Here is a 21,918-nt window from a genome sequence, read left to right on the forward strand (position 1 = left end):
ATAGACAAGGGCGTTTATCAAAATTGGATTTGTTTTGGGTCTGTGTAATCTGAGGGAAATATGTGTCTCTAATATGGTTTTACATTTGGTAGGAGGTTAGTAAGTGCAGCTCAGTTTCCACATCCCTTTGTGAGTAGCGTGGGCATAGCATGTCTCTAAATATCTCAGGCTCATTGAAAACAGGCACTTCTACGTGCCTACTAAAGTGACGTACGTGTGAAGTCAAGGACCGATAAGAAAGCTCGTGTTTGTTTTGACTACTAGCATGCAAGTTAGCGCAAGAAAACGAATTATGATTCTTAAAGCTATATGGTTTCACTTAGACAGTATGATAAGTCAAACGTACAAATATGTTTGAAGCAAAGTAACTTTGTTTCTAGGAACTGTTACGAACCAGTTCCAGTCGACTTGAATGAAGACGTGCTCCAGCACGCTAGATAAATAATCCTGCAAGTTGAACCAAATCAGCTGGCTAGTTTGTGTAAATATATTGTAAACTAACGTAATTTACTTTGTGGACCGTTATGGTTGGAAACGAAATTCATGAAAGCTAGGTAAACTAGCTAACAGTAGGTGATGAAGGCTAGCTACATTCCGCACTGTCAACAATATTGGGCAAGCAGCTGTTGAACGGCGTGAACTGAATAATTTCGATCCACTTTTGTTTATCAACTGAATGTGAGCTAAATCGGTCAAAATGAGGATCGTAAGGGCCTTGATGAGCAACGCCTCCTCCATGAGAAAGCATATTGATTACTACTCCAGATTTTCCCCTTCACCACTCTCAATGAAACAATTCTTGGACTTCGGTAAGCGGACTTGAATCTCAATGCTTCTAGTCAACTGATTGCTAACATCATTGTGACATGTGGCACGTAGCAGGGCAGGCTATACACAGTGTACAAAACATTAGCCATACCTTCCTGATATTGAGTTGCACCCCCTCATGCTCTCACAACAGCCTCAGTTCGCCAGGGCGTGGACTCTACAAGGTCTTGAAAGCGTTCCATAGGGATGCTGGCCCATGTTGACTCCGATGCTTCCCACAGTTGTCTAGTTGGCTCTTTGGGTGGTGTACCATTCTTGATACACATGGGAAACTGTTGAGCGTGAAAAACACAGCAGCGTTGCAGTTCTTGACACAAACCAGTGCGCCTGGCACCTACCCCGTTCAAAGGCACTTAGATCTTTTGTCTTGCCATTCAGAGGGTGAATGAGCACACACACAGTCCATGCCTCAAGGATTAATAACAAGGATTAATAGACTCCTCACCTTCATTTACATTGATTGAAGTGGATTTAACAGGTGACATTAAAAAGGATCATAGCTTTCACCTGGATAGTCTGTCATGCAAAGAGCAGGTGTTTATAATGTTTTGTACACTATAAATATATATATATATATATCACACACACACACACACAGTGCATTCAGAATGTATTCAGACCCCTTTGCCTTTTCCATATTTTGTTACATTACAGCCTTACTCTAAAATGGATTTACAATCTACACATCTACACATAATACACATAATACCCCATAATGCAATAAAAAACTGCTGACATTTACATGAGTATTCAGACCCTTTAAAAGCACCTTTGGCAGCGATTAGAGCCTCGAGTTTTCTTGGGTATGACGCTACAAGCTTGGCACAGCAGCTCGAGAGGCTATGAGGAGCCTACTCACTTGGGTAGCCACTGCACTGGACATCAACTGGTGATCGCCACATATGGGTCCCTCTGCACTCTTGGCCTTACCAACGCGGCCATGCTGCTGCAGGCCTACCTGCAGACCATGTTTTCCTGGCTGCACGAGGCCACATAGGAGCTCCTCTGGGAAGTGATGGAGGTGTCTCGTCACCACGGGCCATGGTGCAGGTGGTTACCTCTGGGCGCCATCTCTGGCTGGCCCAATCCCGTCGCACATCATCTCAAGCTCTGTCAGTTTGGATGGGAAGCGTTGCTGCAAAGCTATTTTCAGGTCTCTCCAGAGATGTTTGATCGGGTTCAAGTCCGGCTCTGGCTGGGCCACTCAAGGACATTCAAAGACTTGTTCCCGAAGCCACTCCTGTGTTATCTTGGCTGTGTGCTTAGGGTCGTTGTCCTGTTGGAAGGTAAACCTTCACCCCTGTCTGAGGTCCTGAGCGCTCTGAAGCAGATTTTCATCAAGGATCTCTCTGACCAGGCTTCACCATAGGGATGGTGCCAGGTTTCCTTCAGATGTGACGCTTGGCATTCAGGCCAAAGAGTTCAATCTTGTATTCATCAGACCAGAAAATATTGTTTCTCATTGTCTGAGAGTCTTTAGGTGCCTTTTGGCAAACTCAAAGGGTTGTCATGTGCCTTTTGCTGAGGAGTGTCTTCCGTCTGGCCGCTCTACCATAAAGGCCTGATTGGTGCACTGCTGCAGAGATAGTTGTCCTTCTGGAAGGTTCTCTGAACCTCTGTCAGAGTGACCATCGGGTTCTTGGTCACCTCCCTGACCAAGGCCCTTCTCCCCCGATTGCTCAGTTTGGCTGGGCGGCCAGCTCTAGGAAGAATCTTGGTGGTTCCAAACTTTTTCCATTTAAGAATGATAGAAGCCACTGTGTTCTTGGGGACCTTCAATGCTACAGAAATGTTTTGGTACCATTCCTCAGATCTGTGCCTCGACACAATCCTGTTTAGGAGCTCTACGGACAATTCTTTCAACCTAATGGTTTGGTTTTTGCTCCGTATTTCCAAATAATGTCCAATTAATTGAATTTACCACAGGTGGACTGCAGTCAAGTTGTGGAAACATCTCAAAGATGATCAATGGATACGGGATGCACCTGAGCTCAATATCGAGTTTCATAGCAAAGGGTCTGGATACTTATGTAAATAAGGTATTATTTAAATTTTTTATACATTTACAAACATTTCTTAAAACCGGTTCTTGCTTTGTCATCATGGGATATTGTGTGTAGATTGATGAGGATTTAAAAAAAAATGTATTTAATCAATTTTAGAACAAGGCTGTAATGTAACAAAATGTGGAAAAAGTAAAGGGGTCTGAATACTTTTCGAATGCACTGTATATATATATATATGTGTGTGTGTGTGTATGTATGTGTGTATATATATATATATATATTACATTACATTACATGACCAAAAGTATGTACACCTGCACGTCGAACATCTCATTCCAAAATCTTGGGCATTAATATGGAGTAGGTCCCCCCTTGGCTGCAATAACAGCCTCCACTTTTCTGGGAAGGCTTTCCCCTAGATGTTGGAACATTGCTGCTGGGACTTGCTTCCATTCAGCCACAAGAGCATTAGTGATGTTGGGCGATTAGGCCTGGCTCGCAGTCGGCGCTCCAATTCATCCCAAAGGTGTTTGATGGGGTTGAAGTCAGGGCTTTGTGCAGGCCAGTCAAGTTCTTCCACACCAATCTCAACAAACCATTTCTGTATGGACCTCGCTTTGTGCACAGGGGCATTGTCATGCTGAAACAGGAAAGGGCCTTCCCCAAAATGTTGCCACAATGTTGGAAGCACAGAATTGTCTAGAATGTCATTGTATGTTGTTGCGTTAAGATTTCCCTTCCCTGGAGCTAAGGGGCCTAGCCCGAACCATGAAAAACAGCCCCAGACCATTATTCCTCCTCCACCAAACTTTACAATTGGCACTATGCATTCGGGCCAGTAGCGTACTCCTGGTATCGTCTGTTGGACTGCCAGATGGTGACGCGTGATTCATCACTCCAAAGAACACATTTCCACTACTCCAGAGTCCAATAGCGGCAAGCTTTACACCACTCGATTTTTATGCGCTTCAGCACGCGGTGGTCCCTTTCTGTGAGCTTGTGTGGCCTACCAATTTGTGCCTGAGCCGTTGTTGCTCCTAGACATTTCCACTTCACAATAACAGCACTTCCAGGGTAAAGATTTGACCAACTGACTTGTTGGAAAGGTGGCATCCTATCACGGTGCCACGTTGAAAGTCACTGAGCTCTTAAGTAAGGCCATTTTACTGCCAATGTTTTACTATGGAGATTGCATGGCTGTGTGCTAGATTTTATACACCTGTCAGCAACGGTTGTGGCCAAAATGGCAGAATCTACTCATTTGAAGGTGTGTCCACATATATATTTTATATTTGAGATTCTTCAAAGAAGCCACCCTTTACCTTGATGACAGCTTTGCACACTCTTGGAATTCTGTCAACCAGCTTCATGAGGTATTCACCTGGAATGCATTTCAATTAACAGATGTGCCTTGATAAAAGTTCATTTGCGGAATTTCTTTCCTTTAATGCGTTTGGGCCAATCAGTTGTGTTATGACAAGGTAGGGATGGTATATAGAAGATAGCCCTATTTGGTAAAAGACCAAGTCCATATTATGGCAAGAACAGCTCAAATAAGCAAAGAAAAAACAATCCATCATTACTTAAGACATGAAGGTCAGTTAATGCGGAACATTTCAAGAACTTTGAAAGTTTCTTCAAGTGCAGTCACAAAAATCATAAAGGGGTCTCATGAAGACCGCCACAGGAAAGGAAGACCCAGAGTTACCTCTGCTGCAGAGGATAAGTTCTTTAGAGTTACCAGCCCTAGAAATTGCAGCCCAAATAAATGCTACAGAGTTCAAGTAACAAACACATCTCAACATCAACTGTTCAGAGGAGACTGTGTGAATCAGGCCTTCATGGTCGAATTGCTTTAAAGAAACCACTACTAATAAGAAGAGGCTTGCTTGTGTCAAGAAACCGAAGCAATGGACTTTAGACTTGTGGAAATCTGTCCTTTGGTCTAATGAGTCCAAATTTGAGATTTTTGGTTCCAACCGCCGTGTCTTTGTGAGATGCAGAGTAGGTGAACGGATGATCTGCATTGATACGCCATCCTGTCTTAGTGGGACTATCATTTGTTTTTCAACAGGACAATGAGCCAACACACCTCCATGCTGTGTAAGGGCCATTTGACCAAGAAGGAGAGTAATGGAGTGCTGCATCAGATGTGAAGGAAAAGCAGCCAACAAATGCACAGCATATGTGGGGACTCCTTCAAGACTGTTGGAAAAAACATTCCAGCTCCCGAGTGGTGCAGCAGTCTAAGGCACTGCATCTCTATGCTAGAGGCATCACTACAGACCCTGGTTCGATTCCAGGCTGTATCACAACCGGCCGTGATTGGGAGTCCCATAGGCCGGTGCACAATTGGCCCAGCGTCATCCGGGTTAGGGTTTGGCCGGGGTAAGTTGTCATTGTAAATAAGATTTTGTTCTTAACCGACTTGCCTGGTTAAATAAAATAAATTATAAAAAAAGCTGGTAGAGAATGCCAAGAATGTCCAAACTTTTGACTGGTACTGTTTTATATAGCTTCTTCACCTGTTTCATATATTTCATCTAACTAACCTATCAGTCATGTTTGTTCTGTTTCACATTCAGGGTCTGGTGAAAATGCATGTGAGAGAACATCGTTTACATTCCTGAGACAGGAGCTACCTGTGAGGTTGGCAAACATAATGAAGGAGATCAAGTTGTTACCAGATCATCTGCTGAAGACTCCATCAGTCCGGTTGGTCCAGAGCTGGTGAGTACACTTTATTTTAGGCCTAGCTCACTCCCATCTAGCCGGGGGGAACCAGCCTGATCGCTGCGTTTACCGTTCTATTTCACTTCAGTAAAACAGAATGGTGAACGCAGCATTCAGGCTGATTCCACCAAGCTAAACCCCCATCTTCTGTTATGCATGTTCCAACAGGCCTATAAATAACATCACCAATGTATGAGATCATTTTCTTTTTTTTTTAGGTACATGCAAAGTCTTCAAGACATTATGGAGTTCAAGGAGAAAGATGCTGATGATGAGAAAGTCACACATGAGTAAGATGATGATTGCGTTTCGTTATTAAAATCAAATCAAATGTTATTGGTCACATACACATATTTTGCAGATGTTATTGCGGCTGTAGCGAAATGCTTGTGTTCCTAGTTCCAACAGTGCAGTAGTATCTAACAATTCACAACAATACACACAAATCTAAAAGTAAAAGAATGGGATTAAGAAATATGTAAATATTAGGACGAGCAATGTCGAAGTGGCATTGACTAGAATACAGTATATACATATGCAATAAGTAAAGCGGTATGTTGTAGGCCCATTCCTCCTGTGGATGAACACATCACTGTAATTGTAGGCCGATTCCTCCTGTGGATCATAATTCCTTTGGTCTCGGTTTTCACACAGTTTCACTGATGCTGTTATAAAGATCCGAAACCGTCACAATGACGTCATCCCGACTATGGCCCAGGGGGTTGTGGAGTACAAGGAGACCTATGGCACAGACCCCATCGTCAGCCAGAACGTTCAGTATTTCCTGGATCGCTTCTACATGAGCAGAATATCTATTAGGATGCTGCTTAACCAGCACAGTGAGTATGTCACTTGTTATAGCAGAGTAAATCCATTTGAATTCAATAACTTTTTTGACAGTATTTCTTTTGATTTAAACAAAACTTTCCATACATGTTTGCCTATGGAAGAAGTGGTCAGATAGGGGACTTTTTGGACATGAATGACAAAACATTCAGGAGATAAGTCGTTAAAATTTGACCCATTTTGCATGCCTCACCATCACATGAGACATGCATGTCTTCATCACTGGAAAATATAAAAGGTTGTGTTTGATATAATTTAAAAGCTTACAAACTATTTAATATATATTTTTTTACACATTTAAAAAAAATCGAATGTCATTTTCTAACCTTATATAAATTAGCTAAAGACACATTAACTCTTATTTTTTTCATATTTGCATACAGTGCCTTGCATTCACCCCCTTGGCATATTTCCTATTTTGTTGCATTACAACCTGTAATTTAAATTGATTTTTATTTGGATTTCATGTAATGGACATGCACAAAATAGTCCAAATTGTTGAAGTGAAATCAAAAAAATAAACAATGGAAAAGGGGTGCGTGCGTATGTATTCACCACCTTTGCTATGAAGCCTTTAAATAAGATCTGGTGCAACCAATTACCTTCAGAAGTCACATAATTAGTTAGATTGCACACAGTTGGACTTTATTTAAGTGTCACATGATCTCAGTGTATATATACACCTGTTCTGAAAGGCCCCAGAGTCTGCAACACCACTAAGCAAGGGACACCATCAAGCAAGCGGCACCATGAAGACCAAGGAGCTCTCCAAACAGGTCAGGGACAAAGTTGTGGAGAAGTACAGATCAGGGTTGGGTTATAAAAAAAATATTTGAAACTTTGAACATCCCACGGAGCACCATTAAATCCATTATTAAAAAATGGAAAGAATATGGCACCACAACAAACCTGCCAAGAGAGGGCCGCCCACCAAAACTCACGGACCAGGCAAGGAGGGCATTAATCAGAGAGGCAACAAAGAGACCAAAGATAACCCTGAAGGAGCTGCAAAGCTCCACAGCGGAGATTGGAGTATCTGTCCATAAGACCACTTTAAGCCGTACACTCCACAGAGCTGGGCTTTACGGGAGAGTGGCCAGTAAAAAGCCATTGCTTAAAGAAAAAAATAAGCAAACACGTTTGGTGTTCGCCAAAAGGCATGTGGGAGTCTCCCCAAACATATGGAAGAAGGTATTCTGGTTAAATGAGACTAAAATTGAGCTATTTAGCCATCAAGGAAAACATGTCTGGCGCAAACCCAACACCGCTCATCACCCCGAGAACATCATCCCCACAGTAAAGCATGGTGGTGGCAGCATACTGTGGGTATATTTTTCATCGGCAGGGACTGGGAAGCTGATCAGAATTGAAGGAATGATGGATGGCGCTAAATATAGGGAAATTCTTGAGGGAAGACCTGTTTCAGTCTTCAAGAGATTTGAGACTGGGACGGAGGTTCACCTTCCAGCAGGACAATGACCCTAAGCATACTGCTAAAGCAATACTTGAGTGGTTTAAGGGGAAACATCTAAATGTCTTGGAATGGCCTAGTCAAATCCCAGACCTCAATCCAATTGAGAATCTGTGGTATGACTTAAAGATTGCTGTACACCAGCGGAACCCATCCAACTTGAAGGAGCTGGAGCAGTTTTGCCTTGAAGAATGGGCAACAATCCCAGTGGCTAGATGTGCCAAGCTTACAGAGACATACCCCAAGAGACTTGCAGCTGTAATTGCTGCAAAAGGTGGCTCTACAAAGTATTGACTAGTTATGGGGGTGAAGAGTTATGCACGCTCAAGTTTTTGTCTTATTTCTTGTTTGTTTCATAAGAGAAAATATTTTGCATCTTCAAAGTGGTAGGCATGTTGTGTAAATCAAATGATAGAACCCCCCCCCAAAATCTATTTTAATTCCAGGTTGTAAGGCAACAAAATAGGAAAAATGCCAAGGGGGTGAATACTTTCGCAAGCCACTGTATGTTGTAACTTAGACCCTATTTTATGAGGTTTTTGTGTTGTGCCCGCCATCGGTTGAGACAACATGCTCTTGAATACAGGGTGGGTGTCATGTTTTGGCTGATAATGTACTAAAAGGGGGAAAAAATATATTTCACATTTCAAATAGTACCACAAAGATAGTTGGAGGTCCCCTTATTGTATGCAACGCTTTTAAATGTGCCTTTAGAGGCCATGCATTTCAATACTTGTCTTTAAAACAAAAGCAATTTAGGTCAAAAGATTTCATAATAAACAAAGGAAATAGAGGCACTAACAGTACAGATAGATGGCAATAAAAACTGTACCATAGAGGCACAGAATAAGTTAGAGGGAAAACAAAAAGAACTGGAGGAACTTATTCAAGAAAGATCAAGTGTAATATATTATATACTGAACAAAATTATAAACTCAACATGTAAAGTGTTGGTCCCATGTTTCATGAGCTGAAATAAAAGATCATAGAAATGTTCTATAACCTGTTAGTGAGCATTTCTCCTTTTGCCAAGATAATCCATCCACCTGATAGGTGTGGCATATTAAGAAGCTGATTAAACAGCATGATCATTACACAGGTGCACCTTGTGCTGGAGACAATGAAAGGCCACTCTAAAATGTGCAGTTTTATCACACAACACAATGCCACAGATGTCTCACGTTTTGAGGGAGTGTGCAATTGGCATGTTGACTGCAGGAATGTCCACCAGAGATGTTGGCAGATAATTGAATGTTAATTTCTCTGCCATAAGCCGCCTCCGTCATTTTAGAGAATTTGGCAGTACGTCCAACCGGCCTCACAACAGCAGATCACGTGTAACCACGCCAGCCCAGGACCTCCACATCTGGCTTCTTCACCTGCGGGATCATCTGTGAGGGGTGCTGAGGAGTATTACAGATTAATATTCAATACTCTGAGACTAGTTTGTGCAGCCAGGGATCTTTAAATACCTTTTGTTTAAGGCAAACCTTTGTGATCGGTATTACATGAACTCTCCAGAGTTGGTACTGGAAGAATTCAATGGTAAATGTTTGTATTTCATTGCCGACTTATGATAATATTATAGACTACCTTAACTTATATTTTCAGAAGTTGTTGTATCTCTTAGTTTCCAATTGTCTCTACAGTAAAAGATGGAAAACCTGTAACTCTTGGGTATGTGCCATCCCATCTTTACCACATGGTATTTGAACTTTTCAAGGTATGCCTTTATTTTTTTCACTTCACAGTTCATTACTTATGAGCTTAAGTTTTCAAGTTCTGAGAAAAAAAATGTAACCTTAAATGTGGATTTGATCTCTTCAGAATGCCATGAGAGCCACCATGGAGTTGTATGAAGATTCCATGGACTATCCTTCTGTACATGTCCAGGTTGCCCTGGGGAGTGAAGACCTGACAGTCAAGGTACAACTACTTTACAGTGCTGCTTCTCATTTAACCACTCTTATATGGCTAAAGACACCATAGAGGAGGCTGATCGGTGCATCTCTTTCTGATCGGTGTCATTTACTCTTCCAGGTGAGCGATCGCGGAGGAGGGGTTCCCCTGAGGAAGATCGAGAGGCTGTTCACCTACACCTACTCCACCGCCCCCCCCACCCAGCATGGATGGCCAACGCAGCCCTCTGGTGAGTCCTTTCACTTTATAACATGGAGTCAGCACATACTATTGATACTTATTTCACTACTATAAGCTTTCTCTTATCTGTTCTGTTGTAGGCTGGCTACGGGTACGGCCTTCCCATCTCCCGATTATATGCCAGGTACTTTCAAGGTGATTTGAAGCTGTACTCCCTGGAGGGCTATGGCACCGATGCTGTGATATATATCCGGGTAAGTCACAAAAAAGTCAACAAATGAGACTTTTTTAAGCATATTGTATACAAAGTATTCATATTTTTCAAAAGACTCATTCAATCTACAATTGTGCAGGCATTGTCCACGGAGTCCATCGAGAGGCTTCCTGTCTACAACAAGTCAGCCTGGAAGCACTACAAGACCATGCATGAGGCAGACGACTGGTGTATTCCAAGCAAAGAGCCCAAAGACATGACAACATTCCGTAGTTTCTAGGCCAAGATACATACATTATGTACTAAGTTAAAGATCAAAGTAAAAAAAAAAAAATTGATCAATAGTTCCTTGACAGTCTAAATATGCAATTTTTCAAAGAAGTGAGTTAGTGTTTCTCATGACTATTGTATGAACCCCTTCTGGAAGTGTTGCTTTGTTAAAATGGTGACGTATGATATGAAAAAATTTCATTAATGTGTATGATCTACTTTATCACTTAGGATGTAACTTTTCAGTGCTGTTTTAGTCAAACATATCTGTTTGGGCTTCTTGCAGCCTACAAATTATGTTCTGGCCCCCTGACCATCCTCTCTCTCAAAAACAAAATAATAATTCATGATCCCTGGCATATATTAGCTATACATGACGGGAGAGGCAATAAATACAGATATAGAACTTGTTCCAGACACTGAGATACGTTTGAAGTACAATGTGGTTTCATTGACGTAGTGTATATGTCAAACATCTCATTCCAAAATCATGTGCATTTAATATGGAGTGGGTCTCCCCTTTGGTGCTATAATAGCCTCCACTCTTCTGGGAAGGCTTTCCACTAGATGTTGGTACATTGCTGCGGGCACTTGCTTAAATTGTCACAAAAGCATTAGTGATGTTGGGGGATTTGGCCTGGCTCGCAGTCGGCGTTCCAATTCATCCCAAAGGTGTTCGATGGGGTTGAGGTCGGTGCTCTGTGCAGGCCAGTCAAGTTCTTCCACACCGACATCGACAAACCATTTCTGTATGGACCTCGCTTTGTGCACGGGGGCATTGTCATGCTGAAACAGGAAAGGGCCTTCTCCAAACTGTTGCCACAATGTTGGAAGCACAGAATGTCATTGTATGCTGTAGAGTTAAGATTTCCCTTCACTGGAACTAAGGGGCCTAGCCCAAACTATGAAAAACAGCTCCAGACCATTATTCCTCCACCAAACTTTACACTTGGCACTGCATTGGGGGCAGGCAAAGCGTTCTGGCATCCGCCAAACCAAGATTCGACTGAGGATGGACAATTTTTACGGGCTACGTGCTTCAGCAATCGGCATTCCCGTTCTGTGAGCTTGTATGATCTACCACTTCGCGGCTGAGCCGTTGTTGCTCCTAGACGTATCCACTTCACAATAACAGCACTTACAGTTGACCAGGGCAGGAATTTGAGTTGTTGGAAAGGTGGCATCCTATGACGGTGCCACGTTGTAAGAGACTGAGCTCTTCAGTAAGGCCATTCTACTGCCAATGTTTTTTTCTATGGAGATTGCATGGCTGTGTGCTCGATTTTATACACGTCAGCAACGGGTGTGGCTGATATAGCTGAATTCACACATTTTTTGAAGGGGTGTCCACATACTTTTGTATGTATTGTGTTGACTATTAAAGTGTCCATTTGTTGAACTTAGCAGTCTGCCATCTCTTGAATGCATAAACCATTAGACCGCCCAGTAAAGCACAGAATACAACCACAACAGAATCTGGTGTGAGAATTTGTTTATTTTATGCTGCTTTTACAATATGTACCAAGAATAGAATAATAAGATCTATCTCTTTGTATTAGAACAAGTGGAGGGAATTAAACTAGTGTTTTTACATCCAAAATATAAACGAATCATTCTTGAATTTAAAATGTACATTGAAAAAAAATGCTTGGGTATGGACAAGCTCAACATGCACCCAACAGACACAGCCAACCATTCAATGGATTTATTGTCACAGGCGCACACACTTCCATGGACCCCCACACCCTGTCAGCAAGCAGTGCATGCAGTGTACAATAATATTGCATGTCTTGGTACCATCTCAGCAACACATAAACCTCTTCGGCACAATAGGACCACAGAGTAGTACATCCTCCATTCTCGAAACAGGCACAGTTGCGGAGGGGATCAGCAGCATTGTTTGTTGTCATTACTTGATTCCTTTCACTTAGCAAAAATTCTCTCATCCTAGTGGCTATTCTACTTAGTAGAAAAAGTATATATAAAATGATGAACCTTAATTATTTTTTAAAAGTTATGCAGTTAATCAAACAATGTATACACACCTTCTCACGCTTAGAAGCTTAAAAGACAATATAGTGCTTTTATCTCAATAACTGTACAAAGTTCCTGCAAGAAAAGATCTGTACATGGTTACAGGAAAGTTATGCTAGCAAAAATACAATATAAAAAAAACACAAAGCCGTACTGAATTCATTCCACTTGTTGTATGGGTAAATGTGCACAAATGCTGCAACTACATATCTGGAAACTTTTAAAATGGATAAAAGTACTTCTATAGCTTTATAGTGGTAAAAAAACATGTTGGGTTTTGTTCTTGGTCATCCCCCCACCAACACTTGTCAATATTACAGTATCACTTTCAGAAATCCCCGTTTCCCCAACCTATCACAACGATGACGTGATACAGATACTGCTGGAAACAGGACTGTCAGTGTGTTTGATTTGATTAAAAAGCAGAGCCAGCTTGTGTGTTCTTGTGAATAACCCAATGACAAATAGGGCTATTTTCAGATGATTCTTCCAATTAGCACATTAAATCAACACTGTTATGCTAGCGTTATCGTTACTGGCCATTATAGTCTCAGTACTGTGTGTGACTGTGCTTGTGCCCTCTTAGTAACTACTGTGAAGTGGATGGCACTTACGCAGGCCTATAGGTGAAACAGAACAAATACAGGGGTCATTGAATGTCCTGCCTCACTCGAGGGACATTGGGTTATGTTACGACAGAGAGTGGGTCACCTCTAGGGCAGCTCAGCAGACAGAGTCAGTGTTGGGAGGCAGCCTCCCACTGCGTCGTGCCTCCTTCTCCCTTTTCTCCCTCTGTTTCTCCAGCTTCTCCTGGGTCTTCCTCATGTCCTTCAGCTTCTTCTTGATGGTGGCCCGGTCACTCTGGCTGGACACACCCAGGGCCTGACGGGACAAACATCACGGGTCACATTCTAGAACACTACTTTCTGAAATGCATATAAACATCTGACAATTATCCTCTTGTTTATTATGTGTAATTTTCCTTATGCACCGTGTTAGTGTGAATTATTGTGCAATTCACCCAGTGTATGTTTGGCCATTAGGAGGCAGTCAAGGCCTTAGAAACCTGACTGATATTGAGATGAGCGAGATGCAAGACTTCTCTCTCACACGGTATCTGCGCGTGTGCAAGAGTTCCTTCCCACACTGTTCACAGCGTGGTAGCCAGGGCGCCAAAACACTGGAGAAGTGAAGCCTTGCGCTTCAACGCTCTTAGTTGTTGCAGAAATTGACCCACTATGCTTTTTACATCCATGTCATATCGCTGAGTCTACATTTACATTTTCTTTGGCCTTGTTGCTTGCGATGCCCTCTCACCTTCAACTTGTCACTGTCCAGGTGCATGAGCTGATGGCCATCCACACCCTTGGCAGTGAACTCAGGCGTGTATTGGTCCATGTTCATGCCCATCAACCAGTGACAGATTTGCTGATTGGTCCACTCTGAGACAGGGCGGTTCTGCCATTGGTACTCCTTCCCTGTGGGCACTGGCTCATCATCCAGGGTCTACGGAACACCAAGAAACACATGCCGTCCCAAGAAAACTAACCAAACAACAGTAACAACAACGGATTAAATAGCGAATCAATGTCAGTTACATGACAATATGTAAGCACAATATCAAAATATCATGGCACGGTGCAAAGTGTCTGAAATCCCATAAAAAAAGACGTGTACTGGTCAATTCAGTTTGTCACAACGCTGTTAAGTGGAAGAGGCCACGACATGCAGAGGGAGCGTGTTTGTTTTGTTCTACCTGGCATACCTGGCTTGTTTGAGTATGGTAGGCAGGGCTTTGGTCTTAACGTTTATCTGAGTATATAAAACAATCACTTATCAACTGAAACACCAACAAGATAAGCCATACAGCCACAAAACACAAGCATACACACAATCCAACACCATATACAAAGGAATGTTCCTTTCCGCTAAACAGACACAGGAGCAGCACAGGTCGTTCTAGGGTCTAAGGAGCCTCTTCTGCTAGTTCAGATAGTGCACATCAAGGACGCAAAGCTGAAGACAGAAACGTGTTTTAACACCACACATGCAACTTCCTTCTCCGGCGGCCATTCACAATTTCATCATCGCAGCCACAAGGGGGCAAAAAGCATGCTTTGAGACTGTCCCGTCTCAGAGACATCTGAGCAGCACCATCCCGCACGGGCTTTTGTGGACGTGGAACAAAGAGAGAGAGAGAGAGCACTCACCTCACTGGACGAGAAGACTAAAGTATGCGAGCGCCCAGGCAGATTGGGCTCTGCAACTAAGCCTGCGATGTCTGAACTGGGGCTGCCAGGGTTTGAATCATCTATGACTGACAAACTCTGGAACAAGTGGAAACAAGGAGGAACGCATTAACTAGACAAACACATGGGTGGGTAAACAACAGTTCTTTACTCTGGGGAGTAAAGCTCTAGGGAAGAAGGGGATCCACAGTAGTACCGTAAACATGGAACTAAAGGTTGAGAACTACAAAAGTACATTTCTCTGAAGAAAAAGTGGTGTGCTTGCAAGCTTGTGAAGGATCGATTGATTCCTAGGATAGGATAACGTGAAGGTCACGAAACAAACAAACAAACTACTTCTACTACGACACTTAATACTAATCATCAAATCATGGGTGATATGAATGTGAAGTGTTAGATTCAGAATGCCCGACACACTACCACAAACCCAATTCCACTACGACGACACAAATCAAATCTGGGGGTATAATTAGTATGATCTAGATGCGACATGAACAACCACAACACTAGATGAAGGGTTAGTTCTAGTCTACCAGCTCCTCTAAGATTTGGGGGGGGATAAAAAGGAAATCATACTGTACCAAATCTAACGAGCGACTGAATAAAGAGGACCAGGAGAGATTTGTCTGTTTTGAAAGAAGGACGGTTAGTGAGAGAGCTTGTCAAGTCGTTCTCCCGACTTTACACTGTGGATCACACTGCTCTAGCTTGCACAGGACCATGGGACACAAAGTAGAATCCCAGCCAGCAGAACCAGGGGGAGACCCTGTTTGTGGCCAACACTGCCCACACACTGTCCACTATCTCCCCATAGCCCTGGTGCTGTTGGCCTCCATCTACACCCCAGGCAACCTGGTTGTGAATTAGTCAGGCCTGTTTGAGTAGATGCATTTTAAAAAATGGGGATAATTCTGTGGTTGCTAAGCCATTGAAATGCCAGTGAATCCTCCTCCTCCTCTCTCTCTGATTAATAACGAGGCTACGTTTGAACTGCAATGTCATCATCCCTCGCTGGGAAACACGACACCAGCCGTCCGGCCGGCTGGCTGCTGCTGCTCATCTCTTGACTGGATTCTCTATTCATTTCCATGCAGAGCAGAAACCTTGAACTGTGGACTACTGACCAATGAATCACTGACTTATTACTGGCAAACATACCATGAATTGGTCCAGAAATGACGGAGAGGGGTCAGTTCAGTGACACAGGGAAGGCATTTCATTTCACTTTGTAGCAGCCAGAGCCATTTATTTAGAGAGTTAGGCCAACTTTTTGAATACTCAGTTGCATAGCATTGTTTAATCATCCCCCATGTAACGTTAATGGGGAGCTAACATGGCTGCCATAGAATGTTGTAGTGTCATGTAAAATGCATCATACTGGCCCAACTCTTTAAATCCATGGCTTTAGTAGTAGCTAATGAAATGTCATTTTGAGTCCCGGCTGGATTCGGCATACTAATTAAAATTGCTTAATACAATCTCTCCTTAATGCAAACATCTTCTGCTTCTGTTTGTTACCGGTGATTCTGAAATGACTAAACATCTGTGTCTAGATTATGAGTGCTTTTTCTTTACGTCTTTTGATGGGGTCAGCTGTGTGCGCGTGCTTACCTTGTTTTTGCGGTCCTGGCTCTGCTCGCTGCTGGTCTCAGTGGCTGCGTATGGTAGGCTGCTGCTGGAGGACGAAGGCTCCTTGTCCCTGTCTCGGTCTCTGTCCCCGAACCAGGAGAAGGGCATACAGGTGGGTATAGAGGTCATGGACTCAGAGGGGGACAGGTTCCCTCCAGATTCCTCCAGGAGCTCGGCAGAACCCCTGGGCATTAAGAAAATGAAGAAAAATATGTCTCCAAATGACATGTTGTCTCTTCAATAGCATTAAGGTCCTCAGATAGCAGAGCTGTGAGTGTACGGTGATGACATAGCCAGGATGTGGTGACACAGTAGGCATAGTGACATGACATACCTGCTGTCCAGAGATGCTCGCATCGCCTCCTTGTCATTTTTCTTCCCTTTGCCACCAGACTTCCGAAGGCCACTGTTGGTTTTCAAAAGCTTTAGGTAACACAGGACTGACAGGACTGTCACATTGAAAACAAAATCATTCTCTCAGGCACTTACCCAAAAATTGTCTTTTTGGGTTTTCCTGCTGAAGAACTCTCATTTGTCTCATCTGTAACAGAGTCACATTTTCAAAAGAACATAATTATATCAACTGCTGCAAGCAGAGAGCCAGTAAGTGACATCAATATGGTGACCGTGGTGATAGTAGCAACATTTTGTTTTGTAAATGTACTGTGTGAGGAGAACGCTGTGGTTAGCAGACTGATCTCTGGATGTGGGACAGTACCTTTGAGCTCCTTGCCCTTCCCCTTGGACTCCCTTTTCTTGACACTGCGCAGGAGCCCTGAAGGGGAGTGTGGCGAGAGCGAAGAGGTATCTTTAGGCGGCGTCAGAGAAGGACTGCTCCCACCCTCGGCGCTGTTTCTCTGGGACGGGGGCAGGGAGGACCTGCTGGAGAGCTCCAGCTTGCTCCTGGATCTCTCCCCAGCCTCGGTGATCTCGTCCTTCTGGCCGTTCCCAGGGTAACAGATGGGCACTGGCAGGGACAGGCTCTCCTGGATGGACCTTCTCCTCCTGGCATAGTCCTCCTCTGCATCCTCCCCCTCTTCCTTGTACTCCTGGAGGGAAAAACACAGTCAGCAGTGATGACAAAAGAGACAAACCGTGTCCCAGTGATGGGACTGACACGTGAACATTGGTATTGAACATGCAGTCAATAGAAGGAGATGAGGAAGGATGTATCTATGAATTACCTAGCACTATTCACCCTGATATTATCTCCAAAATGAATGAGAGTACATTCTGAGCTGACCTGCGACTGGCAAGGGGACGCGTCAAGGTTCTCCTTCAGTTTGTTGCGAGACGGACGATTCCTCCTTGGGGCCAGTAAGCCCTTGGCCTTGTGTGCACTGGTGTCCAAGCGGTCAGTCTCAGGGACCAGCTCGCTCCAGTCTGTATCTGTGGAGGACGGACAAAAACACAGCTCGGTACAATAGACGGCAGGCCTGGGAATTGTCAGGGACCTCATGATACGATATCACGTTACTGCAGATACGATTCAATACTGCGATTTGATGTTCCAACCATATTGCTGACTATGAGTCTGGTGCAGAGAGACGACAGTATGAGAAAACGAGTTTTGATCAGTCTGGGAAATAAAAGTGGTGAAAACATGTTGGCTCACTATCCTAAAATAATACTGCGATAAGTGACTGTCACTTTTTTGCTCCATCACTGCTACACGGGGTACACTATTCCCAGACACTGATTTTCAGAGACTGTGGCTGCTTCACAAATTGCACCCTATTCCCTATTTAGTGAGCTACTTCTGGTCAGGGCCCACTGGTTCACTGAGTGGACAAAACATTAGGAACAACTCTAATATTGAGTCTTTTGCCCTCAGAACTGCCTCAATTCTTTGGTGCATGGACTCGAGAAGGTGTTGAAGGCGTTCCACAGGGATGCCGGCTCATGATGACTCCAATACCTCTCATAGTTGTGTCAAGTTGGTGACATCAATAAGGGATCACAGCTTTCACCTGAATTTCACCTGGTCATCCTGTCATGTTCCTAATGTTTTGTGCACTCAGTGTATAGTAAAAAAGGTGGCATTTGAGACATATCCACACTCTCGCCCTCCTTTAGTGGTAAATGGAGGGTGACTCCTAGCCTCGTACTTACCTAACAGTAGAGAGTCCACAGACTGTGTGTTGGTGACGGGGCCTTCACTCCCCTGGCTGCTCCATCTCCTTTCCTCGGCAAAGTCCTGACCTGACTGGGTCTCCACGCGGTCAGCAGACGGACCGCTGCCCTCCAACACCGCTATCTGAGGAGAGAACCACAGAACGGACCGTCAACTCTCTCTCCTTCTCCACTAGGTCTGAACCCTCTCTCTCTCCTTCTCCACTAGGTCTGAACCCTCTCTCTCTCCTTCTCCACTAGGTCTGAACCCTCTCTCTCTCTCCTTCTCCACTAGGTCTGAACCCTCTCTCTCTCTCCTTCTCCACTAGGTCTGAACCATCTCTCCTTCTCCACTAGGTCTGAACCCTCTCTCTCTCCTTCTCCACTAGGTCTGAACCCTCTCTCCTTCTCCACTAGGTCTGAACCCTCTCTCTCCTTCTCCACTAGGTCTGAACCCTCTCTCCTTCTCCACTAGGTCTGAACCCTCTCTCCTTCTCCACTAGGTCTGAACCCTCTCTCCTTCTCCACTAGGTCTGAACCCTCTCTCCTTCTCCACTAGGTCTGAACCCTCTCTTACTCTCCTTCTCCACTAGGTCTGAACCCTCTCTCTCTCTCTCCTTCTCCACTAGGTCTGAACCCTCTCTCCTTCTCCACTAGGTCTGAACCCTCTCTCCTTCTCCACTAGGTCTGAACCCTCTCTCCTTCTCCACTAGGTCTGAACCCTCTCTCCTTCTCCACTAGGTCTGAACCCTCTCTCCTTCTCCACTAGGTCTGAACCCTCTCTCCTTCTCCACTAGGTCTGAACCCTCTCTCCTTCTCCACTAGGTCTGAACCCTCTCTCCTTCTCCACTAGGTCTGAACCCTCTCTCTCCTTCTCCACTAGGTCTGAACCCTCTCTCTCCTTCTCCACTAGGTCTGAACCCTCTCTCTCCTTCTCCACTAGGTCTAAACCATCTCTCCTTCTCCACTAGGTCTGTTCTAATATTCCAGTCTCTTTCTCATAATTTGTAAATGAGAACTTTTTCTCAACTGGCCTACCTGGTTAAATAAAGGTGAAATTAAAAAGAAATAATATGTTCCTCTCACCCTGTCCTGCAGGCTTTCAAGCTGCTCCTTGTACCATCGATCCTTCTCATCTAGAACTTTCTTCAGCTCCTCCTCCTTCTTCACAAAGTCAATCTCCCTGGAAAGGAATCAGACCATTAGACTTCAAAATCATTCCACTGACGTGTGGACATACAGTGCATTCGGCAAGTATTCAGACCCCTTCCCTTTTTCTACATTTTGCTACTTTACAGCCTTGTTCTAAAATTAATTAAATTAATGTTTTCCTCATCAATCTACACACAATACCCCATAATGACAAAGTGAAAACAGGTTTTAAGAAATGTTTGCAAATGTAATAAAAATAAAAACAAATACCTTATTTACATTAGTATTCAGACCCTTTGCTATGAGACTTGAAATTGAGCTCAGGTCAAGGTCCCCAAGAACACAATGGCCTCCATCATTCTTAAATGGAAGAAGTTTGGAACCACCAAGACTCTTCCTAGAGCTGGCCGCCCAGCCAAACTGAGCAATCGGGGGAGAAGGGCCTTGGTCAGGGACCAAGAACCCGATGGTCACTCTGACAGAGCTCCAGAATTCCTCTGTGGAGATTGGAGAACCTTCCAGAAGGACAACCCTCTTGGAGTTTACAAAAGGCACCTAAAGGATTCTCAGACCTTGAGAAACAATATTCTCTGGTCTGATGAAACCAAGATTGAACTCTTTGGCCTGAATGCAAAGTGTCACGTCTGGAGGAAACCTGGGTGAAACCTACCCTACGGTGAAGCACGGTGGTGGCAGCAGGGACTAAGAGACAAGTCAGAATCAAGGGAAAGATGAACGGAGAAAAGAACAGAGAGACCCTTGATGCAAACCTGAGCGCTCAGGACCTCAGATTGGGGTGAAGGTTCAACTTCCAACAGGACAACAACCATAAGCACACAGCCAAGACAATGCAGGAGTGGCTTGGGGACAAGTCTCTGAATGTCCTTGAGTGGCCCTGCCAGAGCCCGGATTTGAACCCAATCGAACATCTCTGGAGAGACCTGAAAATAGCTGCGCAGCAACGCTCCCCATCCAACCTGACAGAGCTTGAGAGGATTTGCAGTGATGAATGGGAGAAACTCCCCAAATACAGGTGTGCCAAGCTTGTAGTGTCATACCCAAGAAGACTCGAGGCTGTAATCACTGCCAAAGGTGCTTCAACAAAGTACTGATTAAAGGGTCTGAATACTTCTGTACATGTGATATCTTATTTTTTTTGCAAAAACGTATACAAACCTGTTTTTTCTTTGTCATTACGGGGTATTGTGTGTAGATTGATGAGGGGGGAAAAATGATTTAATCCATTTTAGAATAAGGCTGTAACGTAATAAAATGTGGAAAAAGTCAAGGGATCTGAATACTTTCCAAATGCACTGGACTGTACTTTCTATACAACATGACTCAGCATAGAGGAAGTGGAAGAATGCCTTCAGCTTGATCAGAGTGAGGGAAGCACAGGTCAACACAAGTCAAGACTTCGAATGCAATAATGCACTTCTAAATAACTTCACCCTAAGTGAACTCAACTCACTTCTGCTGGTAATCTTTGAGAAGTTTCTTGGCCTTGTTGTATTTCTTGTCCAGGGCCTCGTACTGGCTCTGGGTCTCAGACAGGTGCTCGTTGACAGTTTTACACAGAGCCTGGGCCTCTAGCCAGTACCCTTCCAGATTCAACATTTTCTCATTGCTGCTCTCAATCTTCTGCTCCAACTCAGCCACTCTCGTCTCCCTGGATGCTTTGTCCTCCTCGGACGACCTTAACTGTAGAGGTATTGTATGTATTTTTAGTACCTAAATCTAAGGGCTTCGCATCAACAAGTACAATCAACATATTCAAATCATTACGGTCAGTCAGACGAGACAGACAGACGACAAGTTGGTCAGCGGCCGGGCGACAGATACTCATGTTTATGAAAGAGTAGCTTGCTCTTCAGATGTACATACCTTTTCCTTCAGTTGGTTTATTGCCGCTGTTCCTAAGCTGTGTTTCAGCTGGAGCTAGGGTGAAGAAAGAAACCATTTAAGTAACAGAAACAAGCACATTTCACACAAACAATTACACATCCACCATAATATAAACCTGTGATAATACTAAATCAGGTGAATTACCTCCTGGAATTTTAAGCCCATCTGCGTGGAGTCCATGTTGAAGGGCATGAACATGGCCTCTGTCTCCGGCAGGTCAAACACCTCCGCCGTCCTTCCGCCGGAGAAACTAGACCCTAGCATGTCTTCCTCCTCTCCGTCTTCCTCCTCGTAGTGCTCCTCCTGAAACATAACCAACCACAACCACACGATGACATCACACGGCCAGTCACCTAGCCACGCCCACGT

At 43.9% G+C, this 21,918-nt stretch overlaps 1 protein-coding gene and 1 pseudogene across 6 annotated transcripts in view; one reads left to right on the top strand and one right to left on the bottom strand.

The window, feature by feature from the left end:
- Nucleotides 1-209: 209 nt before the first annotated feature.
- Nucleotides 210-11,867, top strand: LOC106581762 (pyruvate dehydrogenase (acetyl-transferring) kinase isozyme 1, mitochondrial-like; annotated as a pseudogene).
- A 76-nt stretch (nucleotides 11,868-11,943) lies between these two features.
- The window catches only part of LOC106581761 (neurabin-1), a 34,137-nt gene continuing 24,162 nt past the window's right edge, over nucleotides 11,944-21,918 (bottom strand). The window contains exons 7-20 of one of the 6 annotated variants that reach the window (XM_014164043.2): nucleotides 21,694-21,852; nucleotides 21,529-21,582; nucleotides 21,116-21,345; nucleotides 19,579-19,675; nucleotides 18,493-18,637; nucleotides 17,624-17,769; nucleotides 17,099-17,429; nucleotides 16,870-16,921; nucleotides 16,715-16,786; nucleotides 16,363-16,462; nucleotides 15,333-15,377; nucleotides 14,713-14,829; nucleotides 13,820-14,008; nucleotides 11,944-13,384 (exon numbers count right to left, since the gene is read on the bottom strand). In XM_014164043.2, coding sequence (XP_014019518.2) covers nucleotides 13,226-13,384; nucleotides 13,820-14,008; nucleotides 14,713-14,829; nucleotides 15,333-15,377; nucleotides 16,363-16,462; nucleotides 16,715-16,786; nucleotides 16,870-16,921; nucleotides 17,099-17,429; nucleotides 17,624-17,769; nucleotides 18,493-18,637; nucleotides 19,579-19,675; nucleotides 21,116-21,345; nucleotides 21,529-21,582; nucleotides 21,694-21,852 — 1,896 coding nt within the window. In that variant the 3' untranslated portion in view covers nucleotides 11,944-13,225. Of the gene's footprint in view, nucleotides 13,385-13,819; nucleotides 14,009-14,712; nucleotides 14,830-15,332; nucleotides 15,378-16,362; nucleotides 16,565-16,714; nucleotides 16,787-16,869; nucleotides 16,922-17,098; nucleotides 17,430-17,623; nucleotides 17,770-18,492; nucleotides 18,638-19,578; nucleotides 19,676-21,115; nucleotides 21,346-21,528; nucleotides 21,583-21,693; nucleotides 21,853-21,918 lie in introns of all 6 variants that reach the window. The other 5 variants (XM_014164041.2, XM_045704480.1, XM_014164042.2 and 2 more) reach the window with 5 other exon arrangements.

This window comes from Salmo salar, chromosome ssa21 (genome assembly GCF_905237065.1).
Source record: "Salmo salar chromosome ssa21, Ssal_v3.1, whole genome shotgun sequence".
NCBI classification, from domain to species: Eukaryota; Metazoa; Chordata; class Actinopteri; order Salmoniformes; family Salmonidae; genus Salmo; species Salmo salar.